Below are 18,631 nucleotides of genomic sequence, written 5' to 3'. Positions count from 1 at the left end.
TCGCTAAGCCGATCTCTGCTGCCTGTACAGTAGCGCTGTACAGTAGCCTGTAAAGTAAAGTAACCCCCCCTAGCCGACCAGAAGGCTGAACGCTAATTGCCACTGAAGATGCATCGAGCTAGCACCCCCGACTACTGTACATCTGCACTGTAGCGTCCAGTCCTCCCGCTAGCAAATGGAACCTACCTAACTGTACTGAGCCCAGAAGGTGAAGGTGGACGGCCTAGAGCGACCAAATCCCCGCACGGTTTTAGGGCGGCGTGGGGATGTTCCACCGCCAAGCACCGCTCACCTCGCATTTATAACCCTCGACTCCGTACTCCGATCGCGAGGCCCGGATCACTTGTCCGCTCATCTTCGTTTCCATTCTCAGCTGGGGACGGTGGAGAGTTGCTTTTGTCTGCTGACTGGACTGGACCGAGCACTGGCACTGGCTACTGGCTAAATGGCCGCCTCGCCCACCGCGCCCTTTCCCACGCCGTCTGTCCCCGTCGACGCGGGGAGAGGCCATCATCTGCCTCTGCCCTACGAGTACGCGCAGCCTCAGGCTCAGCCACAGTCGCAACCTCAACCTCACCACCCGCAACCGCTGCCGCTGCCTCATCAACCTCAATCTCAGCCACATCCACAGCAGTCTTCCCGCCATCCCGACATCATCAATCATTCATCCTCAAGTTCTTCTCACGACCAGAAGCCGCAGATACAGCAACAAGAACAACAACAACAGCAGCAGCAGCAGCAACAACAGCCTCCGACGAAACGGCGCCGCATAGGCTATGCCTGCAATCTCTGCCGCACCAAAAAGAACCGCTGCGATGGCGAGCGACCCTCTTGCGGGCCGTGCAAGGAGCGGCGCCAAGAGTGTGTCTACAGCCCCCAACGAACCAAGATTTCCGTGACGCAAGAGTATGTTATCTGTCTTTCTGTCTACAATTCTCATTCATCTTTCAGTTTCTCTCATTTCCCCTTGCTTAAAACCCCATCTATCTTTATACCGCCAGCGAATAAGCCAGCCATTGGCCCCTGTTGCCTTCCCCCCTTTTACTCACTCGCCTCACAGGTACATTGAAAATCTACGAGCACGGAATCGTATGCTCGAGGAGCATATAGCCAACCAGCAACCTCAGGGCTCTCACTCACCGTAAGTCTAACAACCTGACACTTCCCTCGTCTCGTATTCCCAACTAAATGCCCCTATCCCTGCAGCCATGAGAGCACTTACTCAAAGGAATCGCCTTTCGCTCCTCCGCGACTATCCTCTGACCGTAATCCAAGCGACGGTCCGCGGCAGCACCAATACCCAAATCCTTCTTCACCTATATCTACAGCAGACGGGAGACCAGAACACCACCATGACCGGAGCATGTTACTCAACGAACACTCGACGGCACCTGGAAGTCGACAACGCCCGTCTGACAGCAATCCTCCCAGTGATCGACCAAGGAGTAGCCATTCCGCCTTACCGGGAGAGTACTTTGGGGAGTCATCAGCATTCGATTTCATCACAAAAGTAACGTCACCGAATACCACCGAAGCTACAGCTGGCAGCTCAGTAGCAACTACCGGAACTCCTACAACAGGTGCCACCACTGGTGGCACTACAAATTCCAAAGCCTCAACGACGGGACGACTAGGAAACGCCGTTACCGCGAGAAGAAGTATTGCAGAGGCATCCGGAATGGGTGGCTTGAATTCAGAATCCCTGGCAGAGTCGTCGCCGTCAACAGTCGTATTCGAAGAGCTTCTGGGCATTGGGGGAGGAATAGGGGACGGCAACGGAAGTAGTGACTTGTTTGAACTACCCCAGCGATCATTAGCCGACCGCTTGGTGACATCATATTTCAAACATCGACATCCACTGAATCCATGTCTACATGAAGGAACGTTTCGTCACCGTTATTCGAAACTGTGGCTCAGCAAGGACGTGGGCGGTGAAGAGGCGGCTCCTAACAACTTGGCCTGGCTGGGGTTAGTCAACATGGTATTTGCATTTGGAAGCGAGCATGTGCAGATCCGTCCTCCATATCACGGAAGTCCAGCCGGCGCGGCACCAACAAAGCCGGACCGTTCTCGCTTTTTCAAACGAGCCAAGATGTTGGCATTCTCCAGCATCTTACAAGCCAGGATTGAGCTCGTCCAGGCATTGCTGCTGATGAGTCATTATTTACACGGCTCGCTGGAACTCAACCATTGTTGGACTGTTATTGGGCTGGCAATCCGCACAGCACAAGAGCTGGGGCTCTATCTCGATTCTACCAACTTCACCAAGGATATTATCGAGCAGGAGATACGCAAGCGTGTGTGGTGGGGTTGCTTCGTTATCGACCGCCTCGTCAGCATCAAGGTCGGTCGGCCGCCCACGATTCACGATATACCCGCCATTCGCGTCGGCTTGCCTCTTGCGGTTGATGATGAATATCTCAATGAAGAGTCCAAGTATACTCAGCCTAGCAATGTCCCTTCCAAGATTGAATACTTCAACCATATCGTGACCCAATGCCGCCTGCTTGCAAAGGTACTCGACACCTTGTACGACAATACCCCAAGCAGCAGCGGTAGCGCTGGCGGTAGTAGTACCTCGTCTTCAGCAGGCCGGGACACGAGAGTTCGCATCAAAGCTGACTTACCGGATCTCCTAGCCATGTCGATCCAGCTAGATGGCGAGCTGGTCGTGTGGCAGAGCATGCTGCCTCCACATTTACGCGCAGGTTCGGACGTGACAGATTGGCATTTTGAGCGACAGCGGAGCGTTTTACTCATGCGGTAGGTCATCACCATACAATTATGACATGTTGACTGCCGCCCGGGCTGGATATTCGGCTAACTGACGTCCTTACTTGATAGATTTCTTCATATCCGTCTCCTTATTCACCGTCAAACACTGCTGTACCATATTTTGCGTCGCATATCCGATCCTTTTCAGCTTGATCTGGCACATTTGTGCATCAGACGTTGTGTCATGGCGGCCCACGATGCAATCCACCAGGTGCATCTCTTACAACAAAACAACTTTCTATCTTCCTCATGGCATAACTCACACTGTATGTCACATCTCTTGATAATCCTCCCATCTGCACTATTCATCAATATGCTTACAATTGTTGTTTCGATGATAAGACGTCTTCACGGCTTTGAGTGTCTTGCTAGTCTATCAGCACCTGGACCCTCAATCGCGGTCAAAGATTGACCTCCCCCCTTCATCAGATATCGACGTCGTCATCGGCCAGGGTACGGATCACTTACAGCGTGTTGGTGGCGAGATACATCCCCTAGCCTCTCGCTACGTCCGCTCATTCCAACAACTGCAAACACGGTTGCAAGCAATCGGAACGCTCTCCGCCAACGCGCCACCATTAGCTGTGCGTGGTAAGCAAGCTGTGTCGGTGAAGGAGGATGGTGCATCAGGTTACGGCCAGGCCTGTACAGCAAGCTCCACAACTGATTCTGACCAGAGCAGCAGCAATGCTGGTTCAGCTACCAGCGGAAGTGTAGGTAAAGGATCCATGGCCGTACCAGACCACGGCCAGGAGCACAGTGGGGTCAGTTACTATAACGGGGAGGGATATCAAGAGCAAGACAATAACGACCGAGGAGTGGAATACGGTGACGATGGATTCATGTGGGCTGGCTTTGATGACGAGTTTGCCGTCATACAGAGCGCTTTGTTAGATAGCAGTGGGTGGGGGCCTGGGTTTTTGGATCCCTGGGCGCAAGGATGAATACCTGACTATTTTTGATGCTGTTCAATCATTTACGGAAGTTTTGTATAATACCACTAGGCATTGTCGATTATTATGATACTCCATCAGTTTTCTCACCAATGTTTCAAGGTTGTTAAGATAACTCTTTCCACAAAAAATAAAGTTGCCCAATCCCTACTGTTGGTGTTGATCGGTTGTGAATGATTGGTTCCCAATTACCCAGGTATATGCAGGAGGAATACGACGTGACCGGGCAATCTGATCAAGGGATTTAAGCTTATTGTGCATTTTAACTATTTTTAGCAGCTCGCCAAACCACCATAGTGCTTAATCCAAAGCCTACATATATCCCGTGTTCACGCCATTTCTATTATGGTATTCATGTTTTTATATTTCGCTCTATGTACCAATGACAGCATTGTATAAGTTCGTAGCAGAAATACACCCAAGTGATATCATATACAAGATACAAAGGAAAATTATAGCCAGAAACGAAAACCAAATGCCAAAAGTTCAACTACATGTAAAAATCCCCCCCTTGTTCCCCTTTAAAGCCCAAGACGAGTCCGAGTTGCAATGAAGTCGGCCTCCAGATCGTGGCCCCAAACCCACGTCATGCGGTCCTTGAATTTATCGTGGATAACCTGTAGACGCTGGTCAAAGTGCAGGCCGTCGAAGTCGGGGCCTTGCATCTCATAGACGTCGCCGGCTTGGCGGGATGTCAGCTGGGCCTTTTGGGCGCGAGGCAGTCTCGTCTCTTGGTATAGCTTCATGTATGTTTCTAGGCCGAGAGAAGGGTTCTCGAAGAAGGCTTTGACGGCTTGGCCCATGACGAATGAGTCCTCGATTGCGTGGCCGGCACCGGAACCTGTTGATATTGAAAGGTTAATCTCTTATACGTACTCATGTTCATCGAGATTGGAGAGATTCATACCTTGGTGAGGAAGCATGGCGTGAGCGGCGTCACCACTAAGGGCAACCTTTCCGCCAAGGTACACCCAGTGGTCGAGCAGCTCGCGGTCGTTGAGCTTCCACTTGCCAGGGTTCGGCTCCATTGCGTGAACCACCTTCTGGACCGTCTCCTCCCAGCCAGCAAACTCCTTCTCAACTTCTGATCGCGGGGCGGTGCTTGACCAACTCTCCTTCAAATCACCAAGCTCGGCCTCGGGCTTGCTCACGAAGGCAACGACGTTGAGCGTCTTGTTCTGAGAGATGGGGAAGACGAGGAAGTGCCTGTCCGGTCCCAGCCATGAGATTGCGAACGAATCGTAAGGCCAGTCCTTTTCAACGGCTGACATGGGCAACAGACCACGGTAGCAGACGCGGCCTGAGTAACGCGGCACCATGTCCGTGGCCTTGGAAAGCTGGCGGCGAACGTTGGAGTGGATGCCATCGCAGGCAATGATGAGATCAGCCGTGGCGCTGGTACCGTCGGCGAAGTGAACGGTTGCCTTGCCGCCCTTTGCATCATCGACAATCTCAACAGCCCTCTTGTTCGTCTCCAGCTTGGCGCACGTCGTGTCCCGGATATGCTCGTACAGAACCTGCAGAAACTCGGCGCGGTGGACGCTCAACTGGCGAACGCCACCGTTGGCCTCGTCCTCGTCCATGGCGCTGACGGAAACAATCTCGTCACCGTTGTCCCAGCGTCTCAAACTGCGGTGGATGCCGTTGCGGTCGCCCGAGATGGCGTTTGCGGCATCGAAGACGCCGTAGCGTTTGAGAATGCGGCCTGCGTTGACGCCGATGCCGATACCAGCTCCGATCTCCTTGTAAGCCGGCGCCTGTTCGTAGACGGTGATGTTCTTGAGAGAAGGGACTTGCGTGACCAGAGAGAGAGCCATGGCAAGACCGCCGATACCACCACCAAGAATGGCGACGGTGAAGGTGTCTGGCGAGACCGTCGGTTTGCTCACTATGGCCATGATTGCTGTTTGGTTTCGATCTTTGCTTCTTTACCCGAGTGTGGAGAAGAGGGAGGGAAAGATTGTATACTAATGTATGCCAAGAAAGATGCAAAGTAGAAAAGCACGAGATCTGCCTAGTCTATATAGTTGCCGCTGGAGAGAGTTTCGAAACAAAGACGCAAGAGAAAGAAAGCAGAAAGAAATGGGACAAGAAGAAGAAGAAAGATGGGAATGGGGGGAAGAGTTCCGAGAAGAACGGTCAGATCAATAGTAGCTCCATCTTTCCGGGTTCGTCAGACGGTTCGTCTCAGCTGCTCGGAAATGGCGGCAAAAAGATAATTGGCGATTATTTTGGTTGAAATCTTAGTTTCTTGCGGTTCTATGTTTCACGCCGCTTCGTTTTTTGCTTGCTCTCCAGATTATTTGCCGGGCTATCTCTCAAGGTCGTGGGGGATGGTTTGGGGGCGGAGGGCGGAATCCGGAGTCCGGAGGCGTGGGGTGCATAGCTCGTGATGTCTATTCGATACGAAGAACTGAAGCTGGGAGAATTATATCCGGAGCTGATATCCGGCGAGGGGCAAGGAGATGCTAAGGAATTCATTGGCTCGGAAAATATTCCCGCGCACGTGTGTGGGTGCAGAGGTTCGGGGAGATAAAATCGTCTCCAGTTTGGACGCTATAATGACACTGACCCTTGTTTGCCGTTCGGTAGCTCAGTTGTTGGAGTCACTTGAGCGTTTCTGACCACCAAAAGGCTGAATTGGAGCTCTGGGGTTCATCTTAGCAGAATTAAAGCTATCCATGGATCAAACGCTAACGAAACTCGCATTGTACAGAGCTCTCATAGTGTGGAGAAGATGGCATGATACGTGGTATGATCTGTGATGTGATTTCATGTTTCATGATATGATTTCTGACGCGACTCAAGACTTGAATGAAGGATATAATAGAGCATGCATCATTATATTAAACCTGCCAGCTAGACGTATACGTGACAGTGTAAGCGAAGTAGCTATCTACGCCGTACATGCTCAACCACTCTACGTGACCGACCATCTACAAGTCCTGGTGCATCTCAGGCACGCCCTGAGCCTTGCGGATCTCCTCGCCGCGGTAGATCAACAGCAGCAATGGCAGCCACGCGACAAAGTTGATGACGGCAAACACGCCCCACGCGACGTCGAAACCAGCGCTCTCACCGAACGGCAGTGCGTAGAAACCAATGGTAAAGGCAAAGATCTGACGGAACAGGTTGATGATGGTGGACACCTCGGCGGCTTGGGGCTTGTAACAATCCGAAATGTACGAGTACGTCAGAGTCGTTCCGGCCTGAACACCGATGGACGCGACAGCCATGCCGATGGCCAGGGCAATCCAGGGCGCCTTGTTGGATACAGACACACCGTGGATGATGAGACCGGCGGGCAAGAACAAACCGAGAGGGGCGAGGTGCAGACGAGCCTCCGGCTTTCTGTAGCCATCATGACGACGAGCATATCGGTTAATCAACCAATCGGAAATCCAGCCCGTGCAAGCCTCACCGATGAGACAGCCAATAGTCAGCGGCACACCGAGCAGCAGACCGTTCTGCGCAACGTCAAAGTGATACAGCTTCTCCGAGATACTCGACGCCGTCAAGACGAAGACGATGGAGCCGTAGGTGTTGGTGGTCATGTAGTAGATGCAAGGCAGCACGACGGCCACGTACCGGAGCATCTTGAAGTTGGACAGAAAGTCGGACGGCTTAAGCTTGCGGTTGATGACCTTGCCGCGGAAGGCCAGGCGGCCCCAGTAGGTGCGGTTCTCGAGCGTGCTGAACTCGGTGCGGGAGAAGAGCGTCTCGGGGAAGGCCACGAGGTAGACGGCGAGGACGCCGCCCATCATGATGGCGTTGATCTTGAAGATCCAGCGCCAGCCCTGGTCTTGGGCGATGAAACCACCGGCAATGGGACCAAAGTGCGGCTATTGGAGTCGTGTTAGCGAGGCCTGTTTTGGTATCAAAAATGATGGGAGGAGGCATAAACTCACACCGTTGGTCAAGGCCAGGGCGTAGAAACCAATGTATCTTCCACGCTCTCCCTGGAAGAACATGTCGCAGATCTAATGCATCGTATCATATCAGTATCCTATCCATACTGCCAAATAATCACGAGCAAAGAGTAAAACTCACCGTGGCACCACCAATAGCCAGAGCAACGCTAGCACCGATACCGACAACGCATCGGCACAGAATCTGAGTACCGTATGATGGCGCGTATGCCGAGCCAATGTTGCCACCAATAGCAATCAGCGTGAAGAGCTATTTCAGAAACTCATGTTAGCAGGCGATATAACGCTAGCATGGGGTAAAAAAGGGCATCTTTCGCGTACCAAGTAAGCAGGGCGTCTACCCCAGAGGTTGACAAAGGGGGTGATGAGCAGGGGCGTAACACCACCGAGAAGCGTGTACGATGTCGTGAGATAACTGGCTTGCTGCTTCGTGACTCCATAGCTCACGGAAATGGGGCCGAATGCAGCGGGGACCATGCCGGCACCGACTATATTCGCGAATAACGTGTTACAACATGACCAAAATCGACATTGGGATGAACGAAGCTTACACTGCACGACAAAGGCAAGAAGACAGAGAAGACCAAGGACAAAGCACTTGTACCAGTACGACCAGTTCTATAAAAAACACATTGAAAACATTAATTAGCGACCATCTCTCACTCACTCAATCGTCGATGCTCTCATAAGGAATGGTGGCAACAACATACCAAAGGGTCATCCTTGTGGTCGCTCGGCTGCGGGACCAGAGGCAGACCGTTGGCATCAAGCTTCAGATCCGAGATTGGCTCCTTGCTCTCATTCTCATACCCGGACGGGCTCTCCTCCACATGGGCCGCAGCAGGTGCCACGCGGTTGGCTTTCAACGCCATTGCTGGATGCAAGCGATTGAAGAAATTATTCTTGAGCAAGCAAAAGGTGAAAGAGGGTTGAGAGGAGTGAGAGAAAAAAAGGAAAAAGGAAAAGTGTTGGCTGGAGGCGACGTCGGGTATAAAAGGGAAAACGCAGGGGGGAGGGATTAGAACATGGGTTGATATAACACGACGTAGTATTGAAGCACGATAAGAACGGTGTAGGCCGCTTTTACGCCCATCGCGTTATTGTGTGCTAGTTATGCGGATGAGCCACGGCTGGGCGTAGGGGGGAGGAGTTTATTATAAGCCCGGTTGTTAATGCCCCGCGTCCGCCGACCGCGGGGAATTGGGGATTCCGGGGTAATAAGCACTGGATAGAAGTCGTTTTGTAATTATTTCTCGATTTTTTCTTTCTTTTTTCTGACATTGCTTTGGCCTAAGATCTAGGACAGAGGCTAGGAGAAAGACGGACTAATAAAAAAACTGCCATGGGGATGTCTCATCCGGGGGTGTTTTGGCGGTAGGGTAGGGGGGGGTTGGTGACCACGTGTCGATCCAATAGTCTGGTAAAGTCGAAGAGAAAATTTTAAAGTTGTGACAGGATTACGCTGGAATCTATTGAGTGAGTTTTCTCGGACGGGGTAGGGCTGTGTGGGATGAATTGAGTCTGCGATAGTTCTGAACTAAATCCGGAGAGACGCTCCGAAGGAACTGTTGGAGGTACTTGTTGGAATGTATTCCGACTTGGCGTTTCTCAGGCTCCGACTTGGCGCTCCGACTTGGCGTTCTCCATATCTCAACACAGATTTGTTTTATTATTCGGAGGGCTAAATTCAGATTGCGGGGTACAGCGATTAAGCCGAATGCAGAATGAATACAAAGGGACTTGTGCGGAGGAGAGATCCGGAGAGTTGGGATGGAATCCGGGGAAGAGACTCAATGTTGGGGATGGAACATGCTAAACTCTTTTGACAGATGTCACCAGTTGATGGGGACGATTATATAACTGTATAATCCGTGGGGATTTATTATTTCAATAACTCTTCTTAGTTACATAATACTACATCCAAGTCTAAATACCCACTAGATCTATACAAGTCATAATCATACTAGAGATGGAATCTCATCCCATCTAACCAATGCGAAAGTTGATTCGTCGAACCGGAGCAAATAGCTCCTCAATAGGCACTGTCCGCTCAATCATGTTCTGCTCGTAAAGGAACTGCACTAGTGCCTCCAATGTCTTCCTATTCTCCTCCAAGCCATATGGCCAGCAGTCTCCTCCAAACGTCTCCTTGATCTCAACCAGATCTCGGCCTAGCCACGGCAACATGTATCTTAGAGCACCAAGTGATTCCATTCGCTTTCGAGCAATCTCTTTGCTGTCTTCTAAAGCATTGAACAATGCTGATGCGACGAATTTGTTTGCCTCGTAGAACTCGCGACGGAAGGCGACCAAATGCATGATGGGGAAGATGCCAGTTCGCTTGTAGTAGTCGCTCTCAACGTCTTTGAAGTTGGGGAAGAGCCTCTGAACATGAGGCGCGCGACCCAAGCATTCAGGAATATCAGCGCCAATGGTAGCTGCAATCTCTCCGCATTCCAGCAGATCTGAAAGCGACTTGGTCGGGTCTGTATTGTTGGTAATATTGACAGGCTTCAACAGCGGCAGCACCGACGGCTGGCCATGAGACCCAGGCGTCTCCATCTTGCCCTGCACCCACTCAATCGTCGACAAGTCAATGCCGTACTCGTGCTTCAAGATGCCTCTAATGTACACCGCCGCCGTCATGTTGTACAGCTGCACGCCGATGCGCTTGCCATTGAGGTCCTCGGGCTTCTTGATGATGTTTGTGTTGACGCAGATGAAGGAGTGCCGGAAGACGCGCGACGCAAAGACGGGGATGGCGACGAAGCTACGGTCGCCGGCGACGTAGCGCGTGACGTACTCTGACGCCGACAGCTCCGAGACGTCGAATTCCTTGTTGGCGACCATGCGGTCGAAGATGTCGCGCGGGTGCTGGACCTCGACGAAGTTGACGTTGAGGCCGGGGGTGGGCACTTCGCCGCTGGCTAGGGGGACCATGCGGTCGTAGAGGGCGCAGGCGAAGTTGACGCCGAGAGGAGCCATGGCTGTGATAACTGGTTGTATTGTATGAGATGGGGTTTAAACAGTGTCTAAGTTGGTGTTGTTGGATATCGAATGCCAAGACTGGAGGTTCAAGTTGGAGGTGTGCTTCACTTTCACTCTAGCTTTATCGATTGATGTATAAGCAGGCATAGGTAAGTGAGCTCTCCTTGGCGCGGAATCCAGAGCTATATGAGAGCTCTGAAGCTATGAAACTACATTATACCATCCCCGGCATGTGATTCCGGCTGTGATATATCACAGATTCGCTGGATGTTAGCCCGAGAGAAGTCCGGATGATGGCTCCGGAGCTAATGGTGGGTTGGCGGGGTGTTGATATGGCGCTATACAGGAAGTTGTTAAAGCAGCAACCTTTTCTTGAGAAGAAATAGGTTGATAGCAAAGTTGTATGAAAATATAGGGTAGCTCATGTTTGTCAGTATCCATAGGTAATTGGTCTTCCTTCTCATGAGACTTGGATGTGAGCGATGAAGAGGAGAATATTTCATTTGATTGGCAGGTCGTCCAAAGCTCTAACTATTTGGTATTAAATGTCATTGGATGTCGTTTGGCGGCGGCTAAATTATTCAGATGCGCAATGTTGAAAAAATGAGATCATTCAAAGTAAAGAAATAGTGTTTGGCGACTCAAAAACTTCCGAATCGCTGCATAAAGTATTGCCGGTATGGTGTGTTCTAGGAAGCGGCATGTGGTTTCACACCAGTTTTCAACTCCAGGGGGGCTCTTATATGGAGCAATTCAGCCACCCGCTGAATTGTCACCTACACGCATTCAATTCCAAAACCGTCATTCAACCCCTCTGATAAGCAACATCAGCCAAAAAAACAAGAAGAAAAAATTCCAATCGATTGGCCAAAATCCCCTGTAACCAATTTATATTGAACCGCACGGGAACGATCAAACCCGCTTCCCATCTGACGCTCGTCCGATGTCATCAATGTGTCACTCCCCCAAACGGCATGTTGCATGTCGGTCGCATAAACACCAAAAAAAAGCACTTTATCCTCTCCCATCCATTCAACTTTTTTTTTCCCGCATAACATTCCCCTTCAGATAAGGATAAGCCTCATGCAGATGCAGAAAAAATTCCAGGTCGTACCATCTTCTCAAGACGTGACGTCACAACCCTCGTCCCCATAATGTCTCATCTTTTTCATTCTAAGATCCTCGATTCAATAATGCGCGACCCCGTCTTTTTTCTTCCTCCTTTTGCGTAATAAGGCGTCGATCACAATTGAATGCAGAAGGATTCGCAATACCATTTCCTGAAGCTGTTTAGTTCTTATCCGCATTCATTCAGTTAATTAATTTTTTTTCTCCGTTTCTAATACGTGAAACACGGACGGTGATGCGACCGAATCTCCATGTGCAACACGGCATATCTGTGTAACCTCGGATGCGAGCTCGTCATATGCATATTTTCATCTCAAACAACCCTTTCTCCGCACCCAAACGCGGCAAATCTGAAGCCCATGTCCTGAACTAGCCACAGCGAAATTGCACATCCCCCCTCAGCCGTGATCGTGATCGTGATCGTAGCCCCAGACAAGCACCCCTGCCCGGTGAAGTCACCATTTTCTGTCTCTCGCCCAGTCAAATCGGTGCCTGTGACTAGCGACGGCTAATTGCTTCCTCCCACATGCCAAGACAACACCTCATACGTGACGCCACACATATGCCAGCTCCCTAAAGCGATCAGCCACATGCTTGGGCTTGACCGTTGACCTCAGCCCAGAGCAAATCTGTGGGGGGGGAAGGATGAGGATGATGGAGGAAGCAGAAACAGGACCCAGATTCAATCGAGGCCGGGCCCTCCCTTGAGCGGGAATCTTTTAGTCTCGGGGTAAATTAAACCTGAAAAAAGATAAAAAAGATAAAAGGGCTTTATCTTTGCCTCCCTTGCATGTAAATGCGTTTTGCATGTTTCAGAAATCTCGCTTCTTTTTAAACGGTGCATCTTGCTCAATTCTTGTTTCTTGTACAACTCTTGTTGTTCAGTCAACAAGCCGTCCATTTACATGGCTATATATACTGCATACACGTATACAACCCTCCCATAAGCAAATCTCTCCCATCAACTCATCAATTACTCGTACTCTTGTTCATTTTCGTTTGAGTATCATCTTTCACTCAACACTATGAATACCGCTAGCGCCACCACCACTTCATCCAACATGCTCTCCGTCCCATCTTCCACCTCCACCTCCTCAGGCATCGACATCAACAACCCAACCCGTCCCGCCTTCAACTCCCAACGAACCCAAGACCGCCTCCGCGAAGGCGAGGGCCTCTACGCGATGCTCTTCCGCAGCGACAGCAACAAACTGCAGCGCGGCCGAAAATCCGTCTTCAAAGAGACTGGCCTCGACGACGACAGCGCCAGCGAAGTCACCGACGTCTCGTCGCTCAGGTCGCCTGTTGCATCGCCCTCGCTCTTGTCGCCATCGACGTCGGTGTCGTCTCAAGGGCCGTCTCCTTTGCCGCCGTTTCCGTCTCTCAAGCCGGGGCCGCTGGAATCATGGTATGTTTGGGCTACTCTTTTTGCACATTTCAGCCCGCGATGATTGTATTAATGGTCATAAAGACACTCTTTTTCAGTTTGTGATTTCTTCGAGTGACGAAGTCTTACGATTGCTGGTCGGATATATATTTCGACCCATTATCTCATGACGGGAATGTCATGCCTATCGCTAAATACCCAAACCAATACTAATTTAATACATCATTTGCTGGAGTAAAACGGGCAATCCTCGAAACGAACACTTTTTGAAGGCTCTACTTCTACGAGGCCTCAGTGGAAAGGGGTAAAGGGGGACAAATGGGTTTATGGTGAGATCACATCACTGTATGTCTAAGACATGCAAACTACGCTGCACATGTGTACATGTATATACAACTCTTTCATTAATACTTGGGAAATATGAACACAGTTCGTTCCATGAGATACTACCAACTCAGATAGGGGTATATGTATATATCCATACGATCTACCGTAAAAATACACCGGTATAATACCAGGGGAATAACAATGCCGTGATATGTAAGAAGAAAATTCGCTTCAATGCCTCCTCCCAGACCATAACACGGTCAGTTCCGCCAAAAATAAAATAAAAATGCGGTACCACCTCGTCACTGACGTGATGGTTACTCGCATATGAATCCCAAACGCCAAGGCCGTGCAATCCAGCAGTCCCAACACCCACCAATCATTGACAAGAGAGAGAGAAAGGGTATAAAGAAGAGATGAGTAGAGTAAAGAATGGCGACCAATGATGCGTCAATCACATCTTTTCCAGCTCCTCATTGGGTACCGTGCGAACAAAGGCATGGCCCAAAAAGTGCAGCCAAGTCTTGTTCTTTTCCTTCTTGCTCTTCTTGTTGTTTTTCTTGTCTCCCTTTCCTTTCTTGAGTGATGATTCGGGCTCATTGTCTGCGTATTCGTCTGCTCCTGAATCCACATCTTCATCTTCTTCGTATGCGTCCAGCGTTTTGCCTTCTCTCTGGCCCATTCTATAGGCCAGTTTTAGGTAGCTTTTGACTGTCAAGTCGGGCAATTTGTAATGTTTGTCTTCAAATGTGTTATACTCCACTTCATACTGAAACTCTCGTGGATTTGGCTTTCCATGCTTGGGTTCCTTGTGATCGTGTTGGCCTTTGCGCCACTTGGCGATGTCGACGCCAACATCAGGGAGGTCATCGTTGATGTGAGTGAGATTGGCAAAGTATTGCGTGTACCCAGTCAGGGTGAGGAGCTGAGGGTAGTAGGCAGGGCCAGGAGTCGAACCCTCGGGTGGGTCCAGAGGAACGACCAGGTCGTGGTCCTTAGGTGGCCTGCGCGACTTGTCCTTCTTCTTCTTGTCCTTCTTGTGCTTCTTCTTCAGAATCTCGATCAAGACTTCTTCTGGATTCTCGTAGTCGATGGCATCCTCCGGGAGTTCCAACGCCGTAGGTGGGTTTGCCTGGTCGTATGCATCTCGCCACACAGGTACGTCTTCGATTCCGGTAATGTTGTACTCAAAAATGCGAAGTGTGGGGAAGTAGTTTGGCACAACGCTGGGCGTGATGAGGGAGAGTTGGTATCGCTCAGCGTACTTGCCGCCGATCTTACCCAGCTTCTTGTTCTTCTTGTTCTTCTTCCCCTTCTTCTCTTTCTTGCCCAACTCCGTCTCTTCATCGTCTTCCTCATTGGCTTCATTATCAAAGTCACGAGTAACAACCTTGGGCAATTCCGTCCATGTGTCCCGTAATTCCTGAAGGTAATCTTCTTTGGAAGAGATGGATATTGACTCGTCTGGAGAGCCACGCGTACGGACTTGGTCGATACCAAGCTCCGGAGTCAGTTCCTTTTCATCTTGGAGAAGGAAATGGTCAATGTTCATATGTCCATAGAGAGAGCCAACTACAACGTCGCGGTACTGCTTGAGCCATAGCGTGTACTTTTGCCAGCAAGTTTCGTCCCAATTTTGCTTGCTCTCCGTCCGAGCAGGTGGCACGTGGCCCATGAGAATAGCCTTGACACCTCGCTCCCTCAGGATCTGCAGCTGCACGCGCAGCCAGTCCATGTGCTTGTAGCCAGGCTCAGAGGGGTGGGCGCAGCCATCCACACCGGCATTGCGATCAAAAAAGTACATTGTGTTCAAGCTGAAGACGGCAAGCTGATTGGGAATGACCTCGATGTAGAACCAGCCGCCAAACGCAAAGGAATGACGCTGCTCTTCGGGGATGAAGCGGCGCCAAATGTCACTGTAGGTTGCGAACCACTTGTTGGGCCCTGGCAACATGATGTTGTGGGGGAGGAAGTCATTGTTGCCGAAAGTAGGCACGATGGGGATCTCGAGCCCGTGTTCGGGAGATGAGAATGTCTCGACAAACTTGTCGGCAATGATGCGGTTCGTCCTCAGGATCTCGGGCTCGTGTCGAGGATTCTGCTCGTCGCTATCGTGCCTGGCCGAGTCGCCCGTCCAGATAACGAAATCGATATCATCCTTGATATTCTCCTCGATCCAGGTAAAGGTGGCGTTTACAAGCGAAAACGGAGTGTCGCAATCCGTCTTTTCGGCTCCATACGATCCAGCCAATCCTTTTCCTCGGTGGCATGCGATGCCTTCTTCGGTGGATGTGTGCACGCGATAGAGTTCGTCAGGGTGGAAATCTGCACCAATTATCACGGTCAGTCCATGATCTGCCAATCATGCCAGATCGATGCAATGTAGCATCAGCTAATCAAAGAGACAAGAGTCGATTGGTGGCGGGTGCCACCATGACAGAAGAAAAAAAGGTGCAGCGTCGCATGCAAATTGGAGATTGGAGATTGCAAAGATAGCGAGAGATAAGGTGGAAGCACCAGTAGAAGCAAAGAAGCATCTGGTGTGCCAATCGCAGGCGGACAAATTTTTTAACTTCACGCAGCGCAATGCAACGCACCTGAGATATGCAGGAACCGGCCGCTGAGTTTCCGCTGCTGCAGTGGTAGCGCATCGGATTCGGGCTCGATCGGGCGCAGAACTTGTTGGTCGAGGCGAGTTGCGGAGGGCAGGGCGAGGGTTTTGGAGGTCAGAGATGCAAAAGCGAGAAGCATCAGCTGGTATGGCCGTCGATTGACGCCGCCGCCGCGTTGGCGAGGCATCGTGGGATGTTGTGCGTGGTGATGATGTTGTCTCGTTATTTTTTCTCTTTAGGTTCGGAGATGCCGTCTGTGTGTACAGGTATGTAGGTGGGCTGAATACAGGCAAGAATCCGCCGATGAGGAACAGCAGTAAAAATAAAAAACAAAAAAGACAAATGACCAAAGACACAAAAAAAAGTCGTAAGAATCGTCAAAACTCAAAGACGCATCGCTCCAACGAGGCTTTGCTAGACTCGACACCGAATGAAGTTTTTTTAAGGGTCCAGGGGTTGAAATTCTTTTGACAGCGGAAGTAAAACTTGCGGTGGTGTGGCGTGGCGGGCGCTGAGGCTATGAGGTCATCGGTGCCAATCAGCTGGCGATGATCCAAACTGTTGGCTGCGTCTGCCTGCTGAGACGAGACAGTCTGTGTCCAACTGAGGAATGGATGGGCAGCAGTTGGAGTCAAAGAGGAAGTAACGTGACGAGATGAGACCTTGGTAGATGCTCGTGCTCAAAATAAGAAGAAAGTAGAGTTAGAAAAAGCTTGGATGTCTCTCAGCTAAAAGGAAATAATATGGAGAGCCGAGACAGAAGAAACGAGGCTAGAACGAGTCATTCTCGACAATGGGATGATACGCCCAGCTCCGGGTCCTGCCTGTATTAATATAGCAACCTGGAACAAAGAAGCAAGGCCGTCAGCCAGCCATGATCCCATCTCCATCGCCGGCTCCCGACTTAAATCGCTCTTCCCCGTATTCTCAGCCCCGACGAGAACCTCGATGGCCCAGCCCAGGGTCCTGCTGATCCTCCCACCACCAAATTATGTCCGAGATGCTCTGCATCCGGCTCCACAGCCACCCTAACGGTGCAGCGCTCAACGGCCAACCAAGCGACCGAATCTCCAAACCTCATCGCCATCGGCTCTGCCAGGGAGGGCAAGGAGGGGCTGCTGAGCCGTTTGTCTGACTCTCGCGCGTCTCTCCCCCACCACGATGCTAGACATGCTAGCAATATCTGGTTGTCTGGCTCCCTTTTACACTCTCGCCGTCTCCGCCTAGCTCCCGCCCAGAGTTCCGAGCTGCCGGACCCTTCTTTTTTCGTTGTCGTCGCTAGAGCCAATCTCGAGTCCGGCTCGGCTCCACGTGCGGCGACGAGACGCCATCGACGAAAGGCCTGGTGTCACAGCCCGTAGCGAACAAGCTGCCAGAGCGTGAGCACGCGACTGTGTCTTCGCATGTGAGGGGGGAAAACTGGCCGCCTTTTTCTTGGTCCTCTCCTTTTTCTCTATTGCTCTATCCCTATATGCTCCATTTATTGCCATCCCGCTCTCTCCACCTGTGGTGACCATGTCGTTCGATCTCTTTCTCTTTTGGAACCAGGCCAGTCTTACCGTTGAAGATCGTGGCTGCGCACCTGCGCTCACCTGAGCAGTTTTTTTTGGAGTAGGCGGATGACGCCCGCAGTTGATTTGTGGTCGCGTGCGCCAAACGACCTGCGTTTGCTCAAAATCCCTAGGGACTATTCAAGGTTGCAGTAGGCTTGAATGCAAATATAGGTCCATCGACACATGCATGTACGAGTATGCAGGCGCATCTAAGGGTCTAGATTGTCGTTTCACAGGTGATGTCATTTTCCAGGAATATATCTGCGGCTAGAGCGCTGTCAAAAGCGACGACTTGTTCATCTGTCCAATCTGGATATATACGGCCTCCAACTACACACCTACATACAATAGTACTACTACCTTGATGCGAACTGCCAACTGCTGCTGCATCAGCCCCTCTCCTGATATCCATCTAGCCAATACACTGCCAACGACGAAAGGGAAAGGAATGACGCTCATGTGTCTCACCACCAATGGCCACCGTCTTGGGCCGATATAGCGAACCGCATGCCCTGCAGGCTCTGAATGCACATCTCATGCTACCCCAACCACATACACTCGGCCAATAACAAACTAACTTGCATCTCACTCAACCTCTCCAATTCAAGTGCTTTGCCACTCTGTCATCCTTCAGCTGCTCCCTTCACTGCAACCCAGCCGTCAAAGAAGCTAAAAAGTCTCTTTCCTGGCTGGTGCACAGTGTTATCATATTGCCCACCCACCGTTATATCACCATAATTGTACACCGAGACAATATGACGATGCCGAAATCGTTGGCTTTCAGGCTGTGCAGCCTCCAATGCCCAATCTTTGTCCTACGGAGTGTCCGATCAGTTGTGTCCCGTAAGCCCCGCCACAGAGCAATTTGATGCTGTACGAGTACAAGCAAACTTGGCATTTGGCACATCACGACTTACGCTAGTCCTTAAATGGAACACCAAGCCCTCCACTTCTCTTCAATTTTTTTTTCTCTTCCATT

The 18,631-nt window shown here is 50.8% G+C and overlaps 6 protein-coding genes across 6 annotated transcripts; 2 read left to right on the top strand and 4 right to left on the bottom strand.

Annotated features, from left to right (window-relative positions):
- The first annotated feature begins 350 nt into the window (after positions 1–350).
- On the top strand, positions 351–3,845 carry M431DRAFT_528380 (hypothetical protein). The gene is made up of 5 exons (XM_024920736.1): positions 351–906; positions 1,061–1,141; positions 1,207–2,763; positions 2,845–3,041; positions 3,118–3,845. The coding sequence occupies exons 1-5, from the start codon at positions 446–448 to the stop codon at positions 3,717–3,719; spliced, it is 2,898 nt and encodes a 965-aa protein (XP_024777107.1). The 5' UTR covers positions 351–445; the 3' UTR covers positions 3,720–3,845.
- Positions 3,846–4,249: 404 nt separating this feature from the next.
- Positions 4,250–5,626, bottom strand: M431DRAFT_78435 (hypothetical protein; the record flags this gene model as incomplete). The annotated part of the gene is made up of 2 exons (XM_024922693.1): positions 4,250–4,569; positions 4,636–5,626. The coding sequence occupies 2 exons, from the start codon at positions 5,624–5,626 to the stop codon at positions 4,250–4,252; spliced, it is 1,311 nt and encodes a 436-aa protein (XP_024777106.1).
- An 899-nt stretch (positions 5,627–6,525) lies between these two features.
- On the bottom strand, positions 6,526–8,995 carry M431DRAFT_504994 (hypothetical protein). Its single transcript, XM_024918557.1, has 6 exons — positions 8,368–8,995; positions 8,209–8,275; positions 7,979–8,145; positions 7,779–7,907; positions 7,637–7,708; positions 6,526–7,570 (listed from the first exon to the last, which is right to left on the bottom strand). The coding sequence occupies exons 1-6, from the start codon at positions 8,527–8,529 to the stop codon at positions 6,665–6,667; spliced, it is 1,503 nt and encodes a 500-aa protein (XP_024777105.1). The 5' UTR covers positions 8,530–8,995; the 3' UTR covers positions 6,526–6,664.
- A 648-nt stretch (positions 8,996–9,643) lies between these two features.
- Positions 9,644–10,642, bottom strand: M431DRAFT_77211 (hypothetical protein; the record flags this gene model as incomplete). Its single annotated transcript, XM_024922550.1, has 1 exon — positions 9,644–10,642. One exon carries the CDS (start codon positions 10,640–10,642, stop codon positions 9,644–9,646), a length of 999 nt encoding a protein of 332 aa, XP_024777104.1.
- A 2,156-nt stretch (positions 10,643–12,798) lies between these two features.
- Positions 12,799–13,224, top strand: M431DRAFT_491655 (hypothetical protein; the record flags this gene model as incomplete). The annotated part of the gene is made up of 2 exons (XM_024916922.1): positions 12,799–13,181; positions 13,215–13,224. The coding sequence occupies 2 exons, from the start codon at positions 12,799–12,801 to the stop codon at positions 13,222–13,224; spliced, it is 393 nt and encodes a 130-aa protein (XP_024777103.1).
- A 717-nt stretch (positions 13,225–13,941) lies between these two features.
- M431DRAFT_547732 (hypothetical protein) lies at positions 13,942–16,734 on the bottom strand (the record flags this gene model as incomplete). The annotated part of the gene is made up of 3 exons (XM_024921254.1): positions 16,167–16,734; positions 16,085–16,118; positions 13,942–15,812 (listed from the first exon to the last, which is right to left on the bottom strand). The coding sequence occupies exons 1-3, from the start codon at positions 16,284–16,286 to the stop codon at positions 13,942–13,944; spliced, it is 2,025 nt and encodes a 674-aa protein (XP_024777102.1). The 5' UTR covers positions 16,287–16,734.
- Between the last annotated feature and the right edge of the window lie 1,897 nt (positions 16,735–18,631).

The sequence above is a fragment of the Trichoderma harzianum genome, assembly GCF_003025095.1.
Source record: "Trichoderma harzianum CBS 226.95 unplaced genomic scaffold M431scaffold_3, whole genome shotgun sequence".
Taxonomy (NCBI): Eukaryota; Fungi; Ascomycota; class Sordariomycetes; order Hypocreales; family Hypocreaceae; genus Trichoderma; species Trichoderma harzianum.
This window is presented reverse-complemented; position numbering and strand designations above follow the sequence as displayed.